At 35.9% G+C, this 23,205-nt stretch overlaps 1 protein-coding gene and 1 pseudogene across 1 annotated transcript; one reads left to right on the top strand and one right to left on the bottom strand.

The window, feature by feature from the left end:
• Positions 1-1,840: 1,840 nt before the first annotated feature.
• On the top strand, positions 1,841-8,167 carry LOC104243897 (N-(5'-phosphoribosyl)anthranilate isomerase 1, chloroplastic-like; annotated as a pseudogene).
• A 1,009-nt stretch (positions 8,168-9,176) lies between these two features.
• On the bottom strand, positions 9,177-11,849 carry LOC104243898 (omega-3 fatty acid desaturase, chloroplastic-like). Its single transcript, XM_009799172.2, has 8 exons — positions 11,112-11,849; positions 10,918-11,007; positions 10,766-10,832; positions 10,604-10,696; positions 10,327-10,512; positions 10,146-10,226; positions 9,755-9,892; positions 9,177-9,630 (listed from the first exon to the last, which is right to left on the bottom strand). The coding sequence occupies exons 1-8, from the start codon at positions 11,600-11,602 to the stop codon at positions 9,451-9,453; spliced, it is 1,326 nt and encodes a 441-aa protein (XP_009797474.1). The 5' UTR covers positions 11,603-11,849; the 3' UTR covers positions 9,177-9,450.
• Between the last annotated feature and the right edge of the window lie 11,356 nt (positions 11,850-23,205).

Raw genomic sequence — 23,205 nt, 5'->3', positions numbered from 1 at the left:
CCCTCCCCAGACCCCGTTTGTGGGATTTTATTGGGTCGTTGCTGTTGTTGTTGCTGTTGTATTAAAAGAAAAGTAATATCAAAATACTAAGTCAATTGACAATTTAATAAAATGTCACATTATTATATGTATAGTACTGAGTACTTGCTAATTTAATAAAAAATAAATAAGGAACAAATAATTTATTTGAATACTATATGAGGTGTATCCTTTGATTTTGTATAGATTTTGTTATATTTTTGCACACTATATTAAATAATAAAATAACAACTAAGAGTTATAAAAATAATATGATCTATTAGATCATAATTTTATAAGATTAATATTTTGTCAAATTATTCGCGCATCGTGCAGGTTCTAATACTAGTTAAGATAGGAAGGGAAACAAGTAAGTTATTGTTGATAGTAACACCACTTACCTTGTAACTAGATATACTAATAGATTTGGGAAAATTTCACGTAAGAACAACTAGGTTCCCTACTTTTCAACTTTATAGCTCACATTTCAATTTACAACCAACTAGCCCAAAAATAATAGGCTAATACCCAACATTCAACTCCAACGGATTCTCAAAATTACTATTCAATTTTTAAAAAAGATTGCTCAAGCTTTTAAGTTAATTTTTGAATCAGTAACTGTGACTCAAATTTTAGTTCAACAAACCAAATCTATTTGGGTGGTGAAAATTAGATTTTTAACAAGCTAAAATATGTGGGTTTAAATTTTGAATTTGATTTTGTAAGAAATTTAAAATGGGTGTTATTTAGACTTGTTAGAAATAGTATAAGGAGGTTGTATATAAAATTTGAAGTCATTTAATGGAGATTTGAACTGGTTTTGAATAAGAATTGTAACTGAAAATTGTGGAAGAAGTTCGTCTACAGATGCTTGTATAAGGTGTATAAAAGTGTATAATAGTGTATAAGATGTGTTTATACACTCATATACACTATTATACATGATTATACAAAATTATACAAAAAACTGACTTCGTCTTCTACCTTGCGTTTTCTCTGAAATTTAACTCAAAATCTTGCTCAAATATACTCCAAATCACTTCAAATTTAAAATTTGAACTCCTTTTGATATTTTTAATCAATTGGAACAATGCCCAATCCAAACAACTAACAAACTCAAAAAATCATATTTTCGAAAGCAAAGCTTTGGATGGCCTCCAATGGTAGACTCTACTCTTCAATTTTCTGATATTGCAAACAGGGGGAGAAGCAGAAAATACACGGCCCGTTGAAGCATATGTAGAAGATGTAAGAAGAAGAGAGAGTGAAAGCAAAGGTTGTGAGATTACACTATATAGCTTTTAGAAGCAATGGTTATATGAACACATATTTTGAATTTGCTAATACTTTCATGTACAATATAGGCTAGGTAGGGTAAAACTTAAAAATATGGGCCATTTTTTGTTATGGTGTGAAGTCATATGTATTTTCTTGTAATTCTTTCCATATCCCTTATATCATGTATAAAATTGGCATTCTAAATTTTGGTGTTTAGTTAGACGACATTATATAAATTGAACAAAAAAGTAATATTTTAGTAAATATTTATTCGAATTGGATATTTATGCTAAATCATGTTATTTATTTAATTATTATCATTAAGTAATTTAATGAAGTAAAATTACATAGTATAAATTAACTATGATAAAATTTACATAATTGGGTGTAAACACTTTAACATTTGCCAATTATCATTTTCAAAAAATGGTCAAAGTAACCAATAAATCGAATTCCAACAGAGAATAGGGGCAAAAGAGACATTTCGATGCACCGGCGAGTCAGAGTCGTTGACACTTCACCGGAGGAAAATTAAAAGAGGGCTTTTTAGCGTCGATAAAGAATTGGACTCCTATTTATTTTTTCCCGTCCAAAGGACTTTTGAAAGAGAAAGGAATTCTTTAAACTTTCTTTCTCTGATTTTTTCAATTTCTTACCCTTGCAAATTGTAATTCACATCTCATCTCCCATTTTCTTGCTTCAGGTAATTATTTCTGCTGATCTGACAATTTCCATTGTCTTGTAGGGATCGATTTTTTTTGCTATAAAGATCATAAAATTCGATTCTTTCTTCACATTCCCTATGTGGGTTTTTATTTGTTCCACTGCCGTTAGCTTGTTCAATTTGGTATTCTATAGATTGTTTCGGTTTGAAATTTTTTGCTGAGCTTGGTAGTGAGTGGAACTTCTTTTACTCCAGTTGAATTTGGTACATTTTGGATTTTGTCTTTTTATTTCTCTGTGGAAAAATTTAGTTAAGTTCTGGATGTGATGAATGTAGCTTTTTTTTCCCCTTGAGTTCAATTGGTACTCTTTAGTTTCTTTTGTTTGTTTGAAAAACTCAGCTAATGGTGTGTGATTTATGTCTGCACTAGAAATTTGCGTAGGCTGAAGATTAGCCTACAGGCCATAACATTAATTTCTGAACACCTTTTTTAGTGAATTAGAATTGGGACTTACATTTACTAGATAATTGTGCCGGATTTCGAGAGGCTTTTTATTGGTTCACCTCATTTTGTTCCCTTTTCCTTTTCCAACTTTAAGTTGAGAATTAGAAGCTATAACCCGATTCAAATCAAACTGATTCTGAAGTTTATAGTCAAGTATTGAGTGAAATTTCCTAATTCTTACTGCCTAACTTAACCTCCAACTTGGGAAAATCATGAAGCTTGATAAGATCATTCATCATTTGAGTCTCCAAGTTTTTAGTGTTGCAGAAGTTGTAGATACTATTTTTCTGTTAGTACTAATAATTCATTTATATTAGCGTACAAGAGGGTCGTATATATATGAGTTCTGAACTTTTAGATACTAGAGATTTGGATAAAAGCTCTTCTACTCAAGGAAAAGGCAAATGTGCTTCTTTGTGAACTTGCTCACCCTTGCATCCTTTTTATTCTGTAGTACATATTTGGCGTGTTGAAAGTTGTTGGAGCTCCTATTACCGAAGGACATGTTACTGGACACTTTTAGATTACTTTCTTGTGAGGTCTAGTATTGTTAAAAATTGAAAAAATTGTTCAGGTGCATTTCACGTGACTATAAATCATCTCATTAAGGAAAAAATGAGAAGTTTAAAGCTACATTCTTTCCAAATATAGAAAGGGGTCATTCTTTTTTAAACTGACCGAAAAGGAAATAGGTTCATTATTTTTGAAACGGAAGGAGTATTTGTTTTGTACTTATTTTAGAATTCAATCATGTAGTGAAACGTTCTTGATATCTCCACGATTTGTTGGTGTATGTTGCTTTGCAGGTTTTGCATTTAGGGCTTGTCTGCTAAATTGCCTAATTGCTAATTTTAAAAAGTGTATTTGTTTGTTACTTTAGTAGATAGTATCGGATGACTAGTCTAGTTATTAGAACGTGTTTGCAATTCCTCTGTTTGACCTGCTTTTTTATTTGATGAGTAGCAGGACTATTTTACGGCATCTCTCCTTCTCTCGCGCATAGCTCTACAGAGGTAGAACGGAATTAGGAAGAAAAGATGCTCTCAGGTTCTTCAATAACTTCTATTTCTGCTTATCCTTCTTTATACATAGTACTTACACCTTTCTTAAGAGGGTTGAGCACGCGGGGTGTGTCACTGTGTATGAGCCATAATAGCCAGAACTCCAAACTATCAAGCTCTATAAGTGTCATATCATCCAGAGACTAATAGGGTTTAGATTAAAGGGATGTGGGGTGCTCCTCCGTGCAGCGTGCACAAGAGAGAAGTGTGCCAAAGAGCTTTGCATCTGCATATCGTCACCCTAAAAGCTCTTCCTATATCTATACAAACAAGGAAACTAGAGTAAGTCCAGTAGACATGCCAGTTATTTTTTCCTTGAGCTCTTATTCAGCAACTAAAATTTGTTTAATGTCCTCAAAGATCTACTTCTTTCAATTCTAATGCCCTTTTTATTTAATAATTTGTATGAGTGTCATAAGAGTATATAGCATTGTGTCGGTTAATTTCACTATTTACTTAGTCTAAGCCATAGTTCTGTCTTTTCAGGGTTCAACGTGGGAACTCTGCTTCAACCAAGAGATTACATAGGCATTATTTGCACTTATAGTACCCCGAAACAAGAAGAAAGAGAGTAACTCTTTTAAGAAATAATCCATAGTTTAAGAAGATAATAGGTCAGGACTAGTGATCTCTAAAGAAACCACGTGATGTGAAAACCAATGGGTGCTCACCACAGCTACTACTTATTCTATTTCTCCTTTAAGATTTTTCACCAAAGCAAAAGAGAGATGCCAACAAGGACTGGGATAGGAAGCTTACACCATATATTATTCTGGAGTTAAGTGTTGGTTTTGGATCTCGTGCTTTTCCACTAATTCATTTTTCTTGATTTTTTAATCTTACATAGAAAAGTTTCCTTTCTGACCTTTGCTACTGGTACGTGGAAAGATGCAAATGTGCACTTGATAGGTGTTTTAAAAGTAACTTATTATGATATTTCCTTAAGATTCTTTTTAGGGAAAAGGTCCAAAATTGCCCCTCTACTATACTATATTGTTTACTTCTGTCATCCGTTATACTATTCGTCCAATCTATCCCCCACCGTTAATCAACTTTTAAAAATTGTCCTTAACCCTAACAAATCTACACCGTGGTAGCTGACCCTCTCAATTTTGTCCCTGTCAGCTGCCAAGTCACACTACCAAACAATATAGTCACACTACCAAACAACCCCAAATCTGCCACCTCACCATCTTCTTCTCCTACCATTTCTTCTTCCACACCCACTCAAGGCCACCAGTGCCTCCCAGGCTCCAACCACCATTAAATACAGTCTTTATTTTTACTTAATAAAACAGCAAATAAGACATGAAACTAGCTGGGAAACTGAAGAACCTTAGAAGAAAACTTGATCTTTTTGTTGGGTCGACCTTTAACAACTCAATTCATTCAATAATATACATAATTTCATCAAATTGTTTTCCAAAAAATTTTACTAATTCTTGGGGATTTTTTTTGTTAATGATGTAAAAAAGTTAAAATCTTTGAATGCAAATACCATGTTCATGACCCATTTTGCGAGAGGGTTCAATTTGCTTATTGAATCCCAAAATATGGGCTCTTGAGAGTTTCTCTTTTCTCTTTCCTTGTTATAGTAATGGCGGTTTTGAAGCAAATTGGCAAGAAAGAGTCCCAACCACGACTTTTTCAGTTTTGAGCTTCAAGTGTGCTCAAAATCAGATTGTTGCCGTCTTTGTTTGGATTAATTTTGAAAAAAAATAGAATATCCATTTTGGGTTTTCAAGTTCACGGATCTGAAAATTTAATGGATGTTCAGTGATTTATTGTTTAAATCTTCTGGAAATCATATATTTGTGTTAGATTTGGAGCTTAACACATATGTTATCAAGATTTAAGAGAAGAAAACTTGAAGCCTCTATTTCTAAATAGTGAGAAAGGTTGAAGAACTCGTCAAGTTCTTCGAAATCTGAAAAAGTCGCTGTGAAGAAAAAAATGAGAATCAGTAATTGTTGTTGTTTTGGGAAATATGAAGTTACTTGAATCCAATTTGGGATTGTTTGGTTATAATGGTGGTTGGAGCCTGGGAGGTGCTGGTGTCTTTGAATGGGTGTGGAAAAAGAAATAGTAGGGGAAGAAGATGACGAGGTGGCATATTTGGGGTTGTTTGGTAGTGTGACTTGGCAGCTGACATGGAAAAAATTGAGAGGGTCAGCTGCCACGGTGTAGATCTGTTAGGGTTAGGGGCAAATTTTTAAAGTTGATTAACGGTAGGGGCTAGATTGGACGAATAGTATAACGGGTGGCAGAAGTAAACAATATAGTATAGTAGAGGGGCAATTTTGGACCTTTTCCCTTCTTTTTAACTGGTCTAGAGTTCTGGTTGAAGTATAAAATGATGCATCATTCTTTTGCAAAATCTTCATTTTTACAAGTCTATTGGGTATAGAAGTATATTCTGCAAATAGGACACGGTTGAGGACTTCTGCTAGGAATAGATTTATCTGCACCTTGAATCAGTCAGGTCAGCAGGGGTCTCGGCTCAAACAGAGCAAATAGAAAGTAGGACTTTAGTCAAAATGTGTGGAATTACATCAGCTAGAGATGATCTTCTTGCAGCAGAAGCTGGAGCCAATTTTATTGGTATGATCATATGGCCTAACTCAAAACGTTCTATTTCACTTTCTACTGCAAAGGAGATTTCCAAGGTTGCATGGGAATATGGAGTTGAGCCAGTGGGGGTGTTTGTAGACGATAATGCTGACACAATACTAAAAGCCTCTGATGCAGCAGACCTTGAATTTGTGCAGGTGAGGACCTCTGTAATTTTCACCATCTTTAATTTCTTGTTTCCAATTCCTCAAAATTGACATGCAAATTGAGCAGCTTCATGGAAATGGTTCTCGAGATGCTTTTCCAGATTTGGTCAGGGAAAAACGTGTAATATACGTACTTCATGCAAATGAAGAGGGAGGCCTTTTGAACTATATTTCTGATGAGGAGTCTTCTCTGGTTGATTGGGTTCTAGTGGATAGTGCAAAAGGTGGCAGGTATTGATTCTCCTTGCATAAACCTGTCATAGCTGAGTATGAAATCATTCACTGTCTCTTTCCAACCATGTTTATATTGCATGGATAATGTAAAGGACAGGTGATATCGAGCTAATCAAAGAAGACGTAATTCTATTTCTGTTGGTATTACTAAACTTGTTTGAATTCTTTCAGACCAAATCAGACTTGTTTTTGTAACTTTAGCATTACCAAGCAACTGAGTTTTCTAATACGAAAGGAATCAAGCGACTAATAGCTTGTTTGGCCAAGCTTGGAAAATAAGCTTATCTTGAGAAGTGTTTTTTTTCAAAAGTGCTTTTCAAAAAAGTACTTTTGGAGAAAAATAATTTGTGTTTAGCTAATCAGTTTGAAAAGCACTTTTGAACAATAATTTGTGTTTGCCCAAGCTTTTCAAAAAGTGCTTTTAAGTGTCAAATTACGAATGAGGACATGAAGAGATTTGCTTAATAGTTAATGTTATATAAGTAGATAAATAATCGCAAATATTTATTATTAAAGTAATAATTAAGTTTTTTTATTTAATTTAAGTAAAATGTAAAAATAAAATTGAAAAGTACTTTATTCTTTCAAGATAATTTAAATATATCGAGAAATCATTCAATAAATATGAAAGCTCATCCCAAAAGTCATTATATATTACTTAATAATTTAAATTAAGTAAGGTTATTTTGTTATAGATAATATTTTGCTAAGGGTATTTTTGGTACGAAGAAAAGTCAAAATTGCTTCTGCTTCTGGAAAGAAGTTACTTCTTTATGCTTCTTAAAAACTGCTTCCGCTTCTAACCAGAAGCAGTTTTTCCCCCAAAAAAAAGCTTGGTCAAACACCTCAAATTGAGAAAAAAGCACTTTTGGAGAATCTTGGCAAAACAGGCTATAACAGTGACATTGTAGTTAGAACAAGAATAGGAATAGTAGCAATGAGGACAATGACAATTATTGAGAAGTTGAATTCATAGCAAAGTCTTAGTAAGTGGTGGACTCTAAATTAAGAAATAAAGTTTGTTATCTACCTATCTATGTGCTTTCTATAGATGACAACTGATGAATGATGCAATTGATATGAGTTAGGTGTAAGCAGCTGAATTTTACTCCTGCAAAAATCACCGGTTACCAATTTTTACTTGCTCTCTGTATACTAAGTAGTAGCTCACTTTTGCAGTGGCAAAGGATTCAACTGGGCTCAGTTTAAGCTGTCGCGCATTAGAAGCAAACATGGTGGCTCTTGGCAGGAGGAATTAACCCGGAGAATGTTTGTGAAGCTCTTTCTGCACTTAAACCCAATGGAGTGGATGTGAGTAGTGGCATATGTGGACAGGACGGCATCCAAAAGGATGAGTCACGGATACTATCGTTCATGAATGCAGTGAAATCTGTACGGTTGTAGCAAATATTGAGGCAAATTCCCCAGCGCAGATTCTTAAATCAACTGCAATGTTCCTCTTGTAATTTATTGCACTAATTATTCTCATGTGTTACTAGAAAACATCAATTTCTTTGTAGGAGAAGAAACTTCCCTTGTGTAGTTCAATTGATGGGCTATAAGCGTGACTGAAGATGGATTGACGACAACTAATAAAGTAAAATTCTATTGCACATTGTTGGATTGAAAATGACTTTCAATTTGCTTGTCTTAATGAATTTAGTCCCGTTATTGTGATAAAATCTTTTCCAACACACAAGAAAAATATGTGATACTTACCACAGATTACTTTCTTGGCCAAACCGCAGAGGCATTTTAGCTACTTTGTTACTTCCTGTCAATGTGATTATTGAAGCGTGAATGGGTCTTCTTGTTGCTAGTATTATCTCCTGCCTAACAGCCCAATCTGTAACTGTTGTAAGCCTGAATTGATAACTATACGTTTGATACAACTTAATTCAAAATCTCTGTGAATAGATTAGTTATTCTGGACAAACCAATACAGATGATATTTATCATTAAATTAGTTGCGCATTGAGAACCTCCAAAGACACAACAACATATTTCCTAAACTTGGTTGACTTTATTATATTTCTATATAAAAGGAAATCCGACCTGCCAGTTAGATATCTGTCTTATCATAGTGAAATAATTCTTTAGTAGCGGAATCTAATTAGAATCAAAATTCTCCAAGAGGATATGTAACAAGTTTATCATCCTGGCCACGGTGTGTAAGTAGGTAACTAAAGTAGTAATAGTCTCTGTCTTGTACTAATTTCTTGCTATTACGATTAATAAAGTTACACTATCATTATATATAACTTTAATTATTTTTTAATATCTCATGACATATCAAACTTGTGTTAATATAAAGACGTCAACTTCTATATGGGGGCGAAACTTATCTTATTTATACATGACTTGTATGATAGAGAGTGGATATTGACTACCTTGACAACAACCAATTAACAACTACTACTAAAATTAACATGCTACAGGTGCTTAAGGGGTTTAGTCCGACATGTAAAATGTTATTAATTTTTTTTATTGAAAGTGACATTCCTTTGTTGTTTCCTTCTTCTTCCCCAACTTATCACCCTTCATTTTCTTTTGGTTAGTCTAAATCAATTTCTTTTTCCCCAAAAATATCTGTTAACCTTCATATGTGATGTTAATGGATCCACGTACAGCAAAAAAAATGGTGGACAGAGTATCTTTCTATAATCAAGAATACAAATAACATAACTTTCTTGGCCAACCCTACAAAAGGCTTATAAGGTTCCTGAAGACAATTTCTTTCTCCACTCAATTATTACAATATGGCAACAATTGAAGCTGCTCATCTACAGACTTTATATGCCTTCTCCATTCTTTAATGGGAGCTAACTTTACTTTGTATTTGTGATTACAAACTTGAATGGCCATAGTGTTAGTGAAAAAGAATCACCTGCTTTTAAATTGTAGTATAGGATTCTATTTCTGAAACCCTGAGAGTTGGGGATCAGTTCGGTAATATACTATATCACCAGTGTCACTCACATAGTGATCCTGCTTCATACTCTTTATGAGAACTCCTAACAAGTAAAATGGTAGAGGCCCTGACTTCTTTGGCTCCTTATAATACTTCCCTAACACTGGCTTAGCAGCTTCAGTCTGCAAATTCAAAAAGTAATCAACACATGTTAATACCATCGCATATTGCATTGAGCAACTAGTTTCTTTATACTGTCGATGTATATAAGTTAAAACTCATTTTAATATATATTATGATACTTACTGCTTCCACCAAATGATAGTGTGGAATTTGAGGGAATAAATGATGTATCACATGTGTTCCTATGTCATGGTGGATGTTGTTGATCCATCCATAATCGCGATCAAGCGTTGTAAGCCCTCCTCTAAGATAACTCCATTCCTGTTTGATACATCTAAATTGTCAACTCCCAACTTTTTGTTAATAAAATAACAATTACTATGCCTCAATTCCAAGCAAGTAGGAGTGACTTCTTTATAAAATAATACTGCTAAGTGCTAATATTTCTCAAAAGACATGATTAGACCAGTTATGCATCAAGAATCTCTAAAGACAGAACATATGTTAATAACATATTTCCAGCCTATCAACTAGTATTTTTAATAGTAAAATCTAACTCCAATCAAAAGTATACCTCTCCTCTGTACCAAGGAAGTTTATCATCATGACCATGGTGATGCAAGTAGGTAACTAAGTCAAGCCACATGACAAAGCCCTACATTCAAAATATTGAATTCCAAATAATAAGAACAAACAAAAAGTTAGGCAAGGGGGGGGATGAGTGTCAAGAAAGGAAGGTTGAAAAATGGACTAACCCAATAGGGGATGCCATAGAGCTTAAGCACTTGGAAAGGACCCATCACAAAGGACAATCCCACTAGCAATGCAGCCATTGCTGTCCAACACAGAGTTGAAGTCATCACATCTTTCTTCTCACTTGGAACAAACAAATCACTGTTTGGATCAAAGTGAGACCCTTTCTTTCCAGGGCTTCTACTCCACTGTAATTACCAACTCAAGTTCAAGAAAATGTCATTTTTTGTTGCCAGTTCACACTTATTATGGATATAAAAGATACTATGAAGTACTCACCAGATAGAAAGGGTATGCCAACAAGGGAAAGGGTAGAGTGAACCTTAATTTCTTTGTGGCAAGATCCAAACTATTGTAAATCTTCTCAGGTATCTGAGAAAGCAAAAAATCAGAGGTTGAAACAAGCAACTAAAATAGTGTTTGGAAAATGCTGAAACTTACAGGATGCCATGACTCATCATTCTCAACATGTCCATGGTTCTGATGATGTGTCCTATGACTTATTCTCCTGAAAAAATATCACCACAAATACACCATTCATTATACAATAATCTTCTTAAAAATCTAAATAATTTTCAAGAAAAGAGACAAACCATCCATGGTAAGGAACAAGAATTGAAGAATGAAGGATATGTCCAACGACACTATTCAACTTGTGGTTATTTGAAAAACTTCCATGTCCACTGCATACACAATTCACAAAGTAAACCAAAATGGGGTCACCAAATTAAGCTCCAAATAACAATAAAAATCAAAACTTTGACGAAAAATCAAGAAGATGCATTACCAATCATGACCAAGAACAAAGAGAGCCCAAAACATAGTACTCTGAGCAAACCAATACAAAGGCCAAACAACCCAATTGTTGAAATAAGCAGCCGCAGCTGCCAATCCAAATACAATAGCAACATCCCTCACAACATAACTCATAGATTTCCACGGATTCTTGACCCAACAATGCTTAGGAATAGCTGCCTTAATATCAGACAACTTAAATGGTGGGGGTGCCCCTGGGTCAAAAAACTCACCACCACTATTATTTGTTCTCTCACTTTCTTCTTCTCCGACAGTTTGGATCCTAAGTGGTGCACTTACCCTCAATGCCCAATTCCTCTCTTTATTAGTATTAGACAAAGAAATTGCAGAACCACTCAGATCTGTACGTGAAATTCTCAACTTAATGTGAGAGGAGGCAGAAGTGGCTGCCCCAGTTCTGGGCTTAGGGTAGATTCTTGGGAGTGGTCTAAGACCACATTCTGATAAAACCCAACTTGCCATTGAAGGATAAAGAGGAGAGAGATTTTCTTGAACTCTGAATATCTCTCAAAGAAGAGGAGAGAGATGCAAAGATGGGGTAATACAGGAAAATATAAAAAGGGTGTTTAAAACAAGTCTCAAAAAATGTGTGTTTGTTATAAATTATTTGTTTTTCTATTGGTTGGTTTTTATGCTATAGGTAGGGTGGAGAGAGAATTGGATATGTGAAGATAACTCAAGGGGAAATCTAAGCTTCAACAAGAGCTACAGAAAACCTCAACTTGTTGATTGTCTTGTTTTTCCTTATCTATTCATAGTCCAATTGGTTGTGTTGCGACTTGGGGACCTTCTTCTTTCTTATATAATTATTATATAGTTGAGCATACCTCTCTTTCTTATACCTTTCCTATTCAGATAATCTGTCTGAACACTAAAGAAGAAAAAAAAGAACGTGAATTTTATGCAAGTATAGTTGAGGGTCCATATTTTATTCAATTCATTTAATTATTTACACACTAATTGTTAAGCGTGTGGATTGTTTGGTGTTTTGGGTTCTTCATTGACTGTTTTTCCTCCAGAATTTAATTTTCTTTTCTTTCCTCACTGCTTGAAAAGGGAACAGATCAAACTAGTTGACCAGTTGTTACTATTCAGTGATAATATTTTAAAGGCCAAATACATATACAACTCATTCAACTTGACACTATTTATAGTGATGCACCCATTATCTTGAAATTTTGGGTTCGCTCTGCTCATAACCCTAAGGGCCGGTCCAAAAGGCCACTTCATAATTAGATTTGTGTATAATTGAATTTCATTATACAATTTAGCATATGGAATTTTTTCCTTCCTATACAATATATAAAAATTATTTATCAAAATTGTCCAAATATTGCCCTAAACAAGTTTTTGTTACAAATTATATACAATCCATAATTAATGTCTTAAATTAGGGGATTCAATTACACTATTTTCCTTTCTTTTTTTTGTCTCCTTCCTCTTTCCTTGTTTTTCTACTGCCTTAATTGCTTGTAAAACAATCCAATTTCTAGTTGATTCTCTATATTTTTGTACCAAACACAAACTACACATCATTTCTCTCTGCTAAAGATACGAAATCTGAAAGCAGAATTTTCGTACCATTCATCAAGTTTATATTCTTCTTCTTGTTATTAATTACGAGTATTATATTATTATTGTATTCCAGCAATTGGTTCTGATCAAATAGATACAATTTAAAATATTTGTACGCTTTTATTATTTGAGTTCAGAAACAATTCTTTCTCTGGCTTTAAATTTTTTAAAATATTTTCCTTCATAGTTTACTATAAATTTTTTATAAATATATGTACATTTAACTGAAGGAAGATGGAGGAATTGGCGTCTTAATATTTTTTTTTTTACACTAGAACATAATTGATCGAAAAGTTTCAGATGAAAAGATAAGCTCATGGAACAAGAAAATTGATCGGAAAGTTCCTGATATTTATTTAGTAAAAATAGAATATTATTTTCATTTTATTCTACCACTTACTAATGAAATAAAAAAAATTCACATGTTAAATGATATTTTAAGTGACAACAGCAACATATAAATTTGTATGGTATAGTAACATACAGATTAAAAGTAAATTTCGTACAAATTTGATACATCTACAATAACATATAAATTAAAAATAAATTCCATACAACTAATTATGTAGTATACAACTTATCAACAACTTTTATACATTATTTCTACCAAGAATATAACTATAATATCATACAACTTAAATACAATTTTCATATAAATTGTATACAATATGCCTTTTGTATGTATTTTGTATATAATTTGTATATATTTTGTAACTGGTATGTTCTTCTTCCTCTCTGGAATTTCAATCAAAAACTTCATTTCTTAGTACAATTTTTATACATATTAACAACTTTATGTAAAAAGATAGTATTGATAACTTAAATACAAATTTTATATAACGATTCATATAATATACCACTATTTTTTAACTTTCATACGACATTCAAATATATATATATATATATATATATATATATATATATATATATATATATATATATATATATATATAACTACAACAAAATACAATTTACATACAATTAACTTTACAATAATTTCGTAAGTATATATGCGTTCCTCTTCGAGTTTCAATCTGAAATTCAGCTAAAATTAAGTCTAATATTTACCAAACACCCTCAAAATTAAGATATAAACTCCAAACAATATTTCTAATTGTTTGCAACAATACTCAATCCAAACAAATAATAATTTTTGAAAACTCAAATTCGATTTCAAAGCTTCAAAGCTTTTCAATGGCTGTCAATGGTGGAGAGTCAAACACCTTCAAAATTTATTGATTGACAATTTCAATTGGAACACCAATTGTGCAACATGAAAGGAAATTGCTAAGTTAAAACGATGAAAATCTATTGATGAATTCCATTAAAAATCTATAAAATAAGAAAGCATAAAAAAAATAGAGAACATGTGAAGAAAAATTATGGGGGGGGGGGACAGAGGAGGAGTGTAGAAAGATGAAGAGAGAGAGAGAGTATAAAGGGATAAGGAAATAACTGATATTCCTTATTCAATTCATAATATAAAGGGATACTCATTTAAAACTTATTTGTATATAATTGGTAAATTATATATGACTGTCACACCTCCTTTTTCCGCACCCGGGGGCGCAAGGGAGTTTTTCCAATTAAAGGACAATCGAGACGGGATTGGTTTAATTATTTCAGAGTCGCCACTTGGGAGATTTAGGGTGTCCCAAGTCACCAATTTTAATCCCGAATCGAGGAAAAGAATGACTCTATATTACAGTCTGCGTACCAGAAATCCGGATAAGGAATTCTGTTAACCCGGGAGAAGGTGTTAGGCATTCCCGAGTTCCGTGGTTCTAGCACGGTCGCTCAACTGTTATATTCGGCTTATTTATCTGATTTTAAATACAATTATGAACCATGTGCAAATTTTATCTTTTACCGCTTTATTATCATTATTTTTTAGGAATGTGAACATCGCTTAAAACATATCTTTGGACTGTGTCACATGAAATGCACCCACAATCCGAAACATATTTTATTTGATGTTTTAGGATTTGGATTTGGGTCGCATGAAATGCACACCCGAGTTTAAGAAGGTAATTTAATTAAATCGCGTCTAAAGAGGCTAACGCGTTATTATCTTTAGGGAAGGCAGTGAAATTCACTAAACGGTCCATCCCAAATTCTAAGTATTTATTATGACTAATTATTGAGGGCCCCGCAATTTGCATTTTTATTTGGCGAGGCTCGTCTCATTCATTATTAAAAAAAGGAATTTGCAACGTCATGGAAATGCATCTCATACCACGTCACAGTCAATGTACCCGTGATTAGAGACACATTTCGATTTCGTTGAGATTTGGATTTGGGTCACATAAATGTGCACCCGAGTTTAGGGAGATAACATTATTAAAGGCGCGCCTAAAGCAACTAGCGCATTATTATTTTTGGGTAGGGCCGTGAAATTTGCTAAACGACCCATCCCGGAATCTAAGTATTTAATACATATATTTTGTGAGGGATCCGCAATCTGTACATTTTTATTTAGCGAAGCTAGTCTCGTTTTTTTTTTTTTATTTATTTATTCTTTATTTTTTATTGTATTTTTTTTTATTTTTAAAAAAGGATGCCATTTTTACGCCTTTAACCATACTAAACCTTATAGCCTATTTACAACTGAAATCTCATAACTCGTTACAAATTTAATAAAAGGAATCTAGCAAAATGAGTGTTTTGGAAGTAATAACAGCAAGTAATGCTAGTTTTGTCCGAATGAACTAAGCAAGGGAAAAGACGAACAAATTAACGTTAAACTGTGTCATAGAACAACTAACCCTACTAAATTAAATGATATCAAATAAACAAAAATACATAACACCACAAATGAACAAAACGCATATGGTGAAAACATAAGCAGAAAATTATCATACCAATTTCTATATTGCATTTTTTGAACTTTTGACATAACATCTCCTTATTTAATGCTTGAGGTTTACTAACCTTTGAACCTCGGCCAACTCAGGACGACAAACACGACCCCGACGGAATTCAAGCCAGACCTCACTGGACGCGGAACAACGACGAAACCTCGGACAAACACCTCGACGAACCAAAGACGACCTCGATGGAAAGCTTGGACCCCAAAACTGTCAACGCCCAAGATTGTTGGTGGCTGCTGTATATTTTTTGACGCAGCAGTTGGTACGCGGATATGAAGCAAAGGGGTCGTTTGGATGTGAGGAAGGAGCAGCTATGGAGGGAGCTGGTGGCGCGAGGCAGCAGCGCAGTCACAGCTACTGTTCGATGGCGAAACCACTAGTTTTTCCGATGGTGTTCACTGGTTGTTTGATTTGTCGACTCGGATGAGGGAGTGAAGGACGGGAGGGACGACGAGAGGGGGAGCTGGACGAAACGGAGCTAGCTAGGAGGAGGAGGAGTGGTCGTGGCTGTGTGAGACGATGAGGGAGTGAAGGACGCTTGGTTCGATTCACTACTGGGGAGCGAGGGGTCGTTTGGACAGTAGGGTAGTCGTTTGGGTGGTGGTTATGGCGTTTTGAAGGGACGGGCTGTTTGGTCGTTGATGGTGGTGATGGAGGAGTCGCGTTCGGATAGTAGGGTGGTTGCTGTTGGTCGTGGGACGGAGAGGGGATCGTTTGTGGTGGTGTCGGACGGTGGTGATGGGGGAGTTGGTCGGGTGGTCGTGAGGCAGTAGGGAATGGAGTTTTAAGGGTTTTAGGTCTTCTTCCCTTTTTAGGAAGAAGATGAGTGAACAGTAGTATATCCAAAAAATTCCCCCAGTACTTTGCTTTGGCCCTTTGTCCGTGTATTTGATACACAATGCCCAGAAAAATGAGCCCCACGCGTGGTGGGGTTCAAGGTTTGTGTCCCCCACGCGTGGTGGGGTTCCCCATGTGTCCTGGACACGGTTTATTATGGGCTAGGTCCGAAATTAGGCCTAAAACCGGGTAGTTTGAACCCGAATATTATTCTTTTGCCCGGACCCGAGAAATAGGAAAACGTTGCTTAACTAGTCCTATGTAAGCAAAATAACTACCAAAAATAAGACTAGTATTCAAACAAAACTATATATTTTTTAAATATTTTTTCAAGATTTAAAATAGCTACAAAATATTAATAAAACTATTTTTGTAATTTTCGTTTTTTAAATATTAAGATAAAATATGAAGTAATGTTTTTTTTTTGTATTTTTCAAAGTTAAAATGACTATAGAATATTAATAAAACTATTTTTTTTGTAATTTTCGTTCTTTAATAAAGACAAAAATATGAAGTAATATTTTTTGTATTTTTCAAAATTATAATGACTGCAAACATTAATAGAACTATATTTTTTTTGTAATTTTCGAATTTATATAAAGTATCAAAATAAAGTACAATTTTTGTATTTTTCAAGTTTATGAGAGATACATAAACTAAAATTTATATATATATTTTTTGAAATTTTCTTTTTGCAACGAAATAAAGTAAAAATAGTTAAAATAGCTATACTAGACCCAATTTCACATATTCATGCTAAAAATGTGAAAATTCTCGGGGAGGGTCAAAAATCACGTGCTTACAGCTGCCCCTCTTTGACTGGAAACACGAAGAGTTTTCCGACAAAGAACGACTAGACGTGTTTTTGACCCGACCATTACTTGGACGGACTACACTAAGGAAAGGGAGGGAATGTGACCGAGCCCTGGTATCTGAGCTGCCTACATATCCTTGGTTTTACAGGAATCAGGCCACGTGTAGTTCGGATATGAGAGAGATAGTGAAGTGTACCGAGGTGAAGAGCCGATCGAGGTGCCGTTCCGTTGAGGTTCCGGTCCGCGGTCCTGTCATTACAACAAAAATGAAAACTGAAAAAGACTAACTAAGCCTATCAGCTACTAGTTACAAGGATTCCTATCTCTAAGTCTTCTGAAACTTGATCTTGAGTCTTGAATGGTGCTTCATACAGACTTTGGATTTGAACCTTGATACTTGCTAGTTGTAGGCGCTAGTTCCTGAGCAGATCACATCTGTTCTCCACTTCCGTATTTTGGGCTCTTTTCTTTCTTTTTTTCTTCTTCTTTTTTTTTCTTGTTTTTTTTTTTGTTTTTTGTGACCAGCTTCTGTTGATCATCCCAGACTATTGATTCGCGTTCTTGAGGCGAGCTTCTAACTTGGATTGAATGCTGGGGATTTCTGTTGTAATCCTTCTGCTTTCCAGTGGGTCACTGCTTGATCTTTGACAGGCGGACTCCTGACTTCTTCGATCTTTGACATACCACAAACTCCGTTCTACAGGCGGGTCCCTGACAATCAAAACAAACAAAACAAACAAAATTTCCTAACCCAGTTTGCACTGGGGAGGTTTGTGAGTCGTTAGCAAAATCGTAGCCCACTGATACTACTGATGCAGTGCTGAGAGTGAACTAAACACTAGATTAGGATGTATTCCCTTGTTATACAGGTGGGCGCCTAACTTCAATGCTTGAAATGTAAGGACTGAAATGTATTCCTCTGTTTTATGGGCGGGCTCCCAACTTCAACACTTGAAAAGTAAAGACTGAAATGTATGCCTCTGTTATCTGGGCGGGCTCCCAACTTCAACACTTGAAAGTAAAAACTGAATGTATGCCTCTGTTATTATGGACGGGCTCCCAATTTCAACACTTGAAAGTAAAACTGAAATGTATTCCTCTCGTTATACAGGTGGGGCGCCTGGAACATGAAATGCAAATACTGAAATGTATTCCTCTCGTTATTCAGGTGGGCGCCTGGGTTCAACAAAATGTATTCCTCTCGTTATACAGGTGGGCGCCTGGTTTGAAATTTAAAGACTGAAAAGTATTCCACTCGTTATACAGGTGGGCGCCTGGGTTCAACACTTGAAATGAAAAAGACTAAAATGTATTCCCCTCGTTATACAGGTGGGCGCCTGGCTTTAGGAAAATGACTCTTTTTCAAAATGTTTTTTTTAGCATCTTAGGAGAAAGATTTATCGGACTAAGATTTTGATCATAGGAGAAGGTTCGTCAGACTAGGTCTCTATCTTAGGAGAAAAATTCGTGAGACTAAGATTTTGATCCTAGGAGAAAGTTCATCAGACTAGGTCATTTTTGTTTTTTGGTATCTTAGGAGAAAGATTCATCAGACTAAGATTTTGATCCTAGGAGAAGGTTCGTCAGACTAGGTCTCTATCTTAGGAGAAAAATTCATCGGACTAAGATTTTGATCCTAGGAGAAGGTTCATCAGACTAGGTCTTTTCTTTTTGTTATCTTAGGAGAAAGATTCATCAGACTAAGATTTTGATCCTAGGAGAAGGTTCGTCAGACTAGGTCTCTATCTTAGGAGAAAAATTCGTCAGACTAAGATTTTGATCCTAGGAGAAGGTTCATCAGACTAGGTCATTGTTTGTTGTTTTTTTTTATATCTTTAACAACCACTTAGGAGGAAATGCATCTCCTATGGGTAAAACTTAACTTTGAGGAAGTGCGTTTCCTGTGGGTACAATAAACTTAGGAAGTGTGTCTCCTATGGGTACAATAAACTTAGGAAGTGCGTCTCCTATTGGGGATAACTGTTCTTAGGAAGTGCGTCTCCTACTGGGTGAACTATTCTTAGGAAGTACGTCTCCTATTGGTACAATGGATCTAGGAAGTGCGTCTCCTATTGGTAAAACTTAACTTAGGAAGTGCGTCTCCTATCGGTGAAACTTTTTAGGAAGTGCGTCTCCTATCGGTGAACTTAACTTAGGATGTGCGTCTCCTATCGGTGAACTTAACTTAGGAAGTGCGTCTCCTATTGGTGAAATCAACTTAGGAAGTGCGTCTCCTACTGGTGAAACTTGTCTTAGGAAGTGCGTCTCCTACTGATAAAACTTGCTTAGAAAGTGCGTCTCCTCAGGAAGTGCGTCTCCTATGGTAAAACTGAACTTAGGAAGTGCGTCTCCTATGGTAAAACTTTTTAGGAAGTGCGTCTCCTACTGGTACAATGGATTTAGGAAGTGCGTCTCCTGTGGGTACAATAAACTTAGGAAGTGCGTCTCCTACTGGTGAAACTTGTCTTAGGAAGTGCGTCTCCTACTGGTAAAACTTATCTTAGGAAGTGCGTCTCCTATTGGTAAAACTTTTCTTAGGAAGTGCGTCTCCTATTGGTAAAATAAACTTAGGAAGGAAATGTATGCCTCTGTTATCTGGGCGGGCTCCCAATTTCAACACTTGAAATAAAAAGACTGAAACCAACATATCCTATTTGAGGGCGGATGAACCCAACATATCCTATTTGAGGGCGGATGAACCCGACATATCCTATTTGAGGGCGGATGAACCCAACATATCCTATTTGAGGGCGGATGAACCCGACAGATCCTATTTGAGGGCGGATGAACCCGACATATCCTATTTGAGGGCGGATGAACCCGACATATCCTATTTGAGGGCGGATGAACCCGACATATCCTATTTGAGGGCGGATGAACCCGACATATCCTATTTGAGGGCGGATGAACCCGACATATCCTATTTGAGGGCGGATGAACCCGACATATCCTATTTGAGGGCGGATGAACCCGACATATCCTATTTGAGGGCGGATGAACCCGACATATCCTTAAGACTTGGAAATGTCTTATCTGGAAAACTTGGTGGGGATTATTTACTTACCTGTTGGGGGTAAAATGTTATCAGCTGGGGGTACCTGACTTCCAAAAAATTTTCTAAATGGAAGGAAAATTTTCTGCCCCAGTTTGATAATATCCCTTGTGGCATGCGTTTCTGCATCAATGCCATTTCCTTTACCTGTTTCAAATCAAACAAAATTTGTTAGTTTAAAACATGGTGGTTGGCTGTGATACTCCTATTGGGATTGCTTTCCCTTTCTCCTTCATTGCGCTGTGCTCCACGACTTGTTGGGGATGATATTATGTGCTGGGGATAATCCCTTCCTGCTGGGGATATCCCTCTTCTTTTGTGGCATAGCTTGGAAACTGGCATTTCCCCGACCTTTTAGTCTAGTATGGATTTCGCCGAATCATGCTCACTGCTCTCCTTGCTTTGTTCACGGGCCTTGTCTTTGAGGTTTATAACCTTGGTTTTGGCAAGGATATCCCTCTTGACGCTTGTCAATCCTTTTGTCAATTCCCTTTTGCTGGGGATATCTTTATTGACACTGGCCTCGCGCTTGTTCCTTGCTGACTATACCATTTGGATGTACTAGTCAGATCTCATCTTGAAAAGCTGATGGCATATTTGAAGTCATTTCATACTTGTTCTGGCCCGACAGACTCTATTGGGGAATTTTTCTATGAAAGGAGAAAGATAAAAGAAACAAAATAAAAGACAAAGGAAACGAATGACTCTTTTACAAAAGAAACTATAAATAAAAATCTATCAAACGCAGATACCGACTCTAATGGCCATGACATGCGTATGTGGCCTATCCTCTGCCGTCAATCATCTTTTAAGATCTTCAATTGGCGATTCCCCCTCTGATTCTCAATCTTATTCGACTTGTAGTGCCCGAAGGGTTTTCACTATCAAGTCTCTCTCATTTTTGGGTTTTTCTCTCAGCTTTCATCGCCTCTGTGAAGGTTTTCACCAATAAGACTCTCTCGTTTTATATCTCTCTCTAGCTGGGGATTTGGAGTGTTGCTGGTATGACTCTTTCTGTTGGAGATTAGAGTCCTTTCTGCTGTGGAACAGAATGTTATGTTCGCCGGTAAGACTCTTCATTTGTCTGACTTGGCATTTTTGAAAACTGATCAGAAGGTCTTTCTTTGGACCGTAATGTGGGTTTTGGATAGGCTAGAAAGAAAAGGTATAAAAGGCTCAAAAATGCATTAATTTTGGGTTATTAGTTACAACCTTCGGAATTAGATTTATTTACAACGACCGCAACCTCTGCCCCAGTTTCTTGCTTGGGGATATCTTAATTGTTTTTTTTTTCATTTTTCAAAACTATGACCGAGCCGTGAAGCGCCTACGTATCCTCTTTGAGGAATCAGGTCAAACGTAGTTCCCAATTCCTCTTTTTTCTTGTGACTTTCTTTTCACTCATTTCTTATCTTTCTTTTCTTTTTCCTTTTGCTTTTTTCTTGCTTTTTTTTTTCTTTTTTTTTTTTGCTATTCTTTTTTTTTTTTTATCTTCCATGTTCGAATCTTCTAGTCGTTGCTACTGATTCCGAACGAGGGGTATGAAAGAAAATAAATAAGGCTCAAAAGGGGTAACGAAGGATAAAAGTGTTTGGGTAGCAGAACAAAATGCCTTCGTCATTCCAGTCTTCAAAACATGCCTAGTGCAAACAACACAATTTAAATTTGTAGTCTCTTCTGATGGTGCTGGACTTGACAATTATATTCAACATCTGTTTGTTCATTTGTCACTTCTAAAGCACCGTTGGGCGACACTCTCATTCTCATTATTATGAACGACCCTCATGCCAATTTAGGCGAATCTTTCTTTAACGGTTTTCTTTGTGTTTAACTTGCCCCAGTTCCACATGACTCGAGCTCTGAATAATCTCAAACCGTCCTTATTTTCTTTAAATGGTCTGATCGCCTTTCCAGGGTTTTATGATTAACTTTAAAGACTAGGCCCAAAGTGTGTGCGCATGTCATGTCCCTAGAATCGGCATTGAACGAAATGATAAAAGGACTAAACAAAAGACGACTGGAACTAACAAAAGACCGACTTTATATTAGACTACCGGCGAAATGGTTTGAATAACAAAACAAACAAAACAATCCCGAACAAAATCCTAAAAACAAACTGGATAAGACAACATCCGACTCATAACCCTAATAATCCGAACAACAGAAATGAACAACAAAATGAGCCACCACAAGCTTCTCTCTTGCTGACCAAGGAACAAAACGTCCTCCCATTTTATCAAAATTGGCATTTTAGCCACTGAGCTTTGCATCAATATTACCAGCTTCAACATCGTCACCCTCTGTCAACAAGTTCTCGATAGGGTTCGAGTGCTCCATGTCACTGTTATTGATCACAATCCGCCCTTCTTGGATCATTCTTTCTATTTCTCTTTTCAAATCCCGACAGCTTTCAACATTGTGCCCCTGGACATTGGAATGGTATTCACACCTTTTAGAAGGGTCAAAGCTTCTTGCACGTGGGTCCACACGATTTGGAGGAATAGGTGCAATCATGTCATGATTCCTTAATTTCTCAAATAAGCTTTCATAGGACTCTCCTATTGGTGTAAAATTATCTTTCAACCTTTGTTCCCCTTTATACCACTGGCTTGGCTGTGGGTTATAGGGCACCTGAAAATTTTGTGGAGACTTCTGGAGATTTTGTGATGCTCGTGCTCGCCTCCTGGGGTGTTTTGGTGGCTGGACAACATACTGAGGTGGAGCGACAGAGTATTGAGCGTCCTGAGGTGGATAATACTGCTCAGGGGAGCCATAGAAAATTTGAGGAGGCTGCTCATACCCTCGAGATGTTCTCCTGGGACCTCTTCTAGACCCTGATGTCATCATGATTTCTTCAATCTCCTCATTTGTGCCGCTAAGATTATCTGACTCAACCCGGACAGCCTGAGTTGCGGC

This window comes from Nicotiana sylvestris, chromosome 3, assembly GCF_000393655.2.
Source record: "Nicotiana sylvestris chromosome 3, ASM39365v2, whole genome shotgun sequence".
In the NCBI taxonomy this organism is placed as follows: domain Eukaryota; kingdom Viridiplantae; phylum Streptophyta; class Magnoliopsida; order Solanales; family Solanaceae; genus Nicotiana; species Nicotiana sylvestris.
The sequence above is the reverse complement of the archived record's forward strand: the minus strand, read 5'-3'. Positions and strand labels throughout refer to the sequence as shown.

What these genes read in the sequence shown, in the direction of transcription:
- LOC104243898 (XM_009799172.2), bottom strand. Translation starts at nt 11,602, where the DNA reads ATGGCAAGTTGGGTTTTATCAGAATGTGGTCTTAGACCACTCCCAAGA. An exon ending in ATGATGAGTCATGGCATCCT is followed by an intron (nt 10,697 to 10,765) that starts GTAAGTTTCAGC and finishes TTGCTTTCTCAG; the next exon opens with ATACCTGAGAAGATTTACAA. An exon ending in TCTATGGCATCCCCTATTGG is followed by an intron (nt 10,227 to 10,326) that starts GTTAGTCCATTT and finishes TTTTGAATGTAG; the next exon opens with GGCTTTGTCATGTGGCTTGA.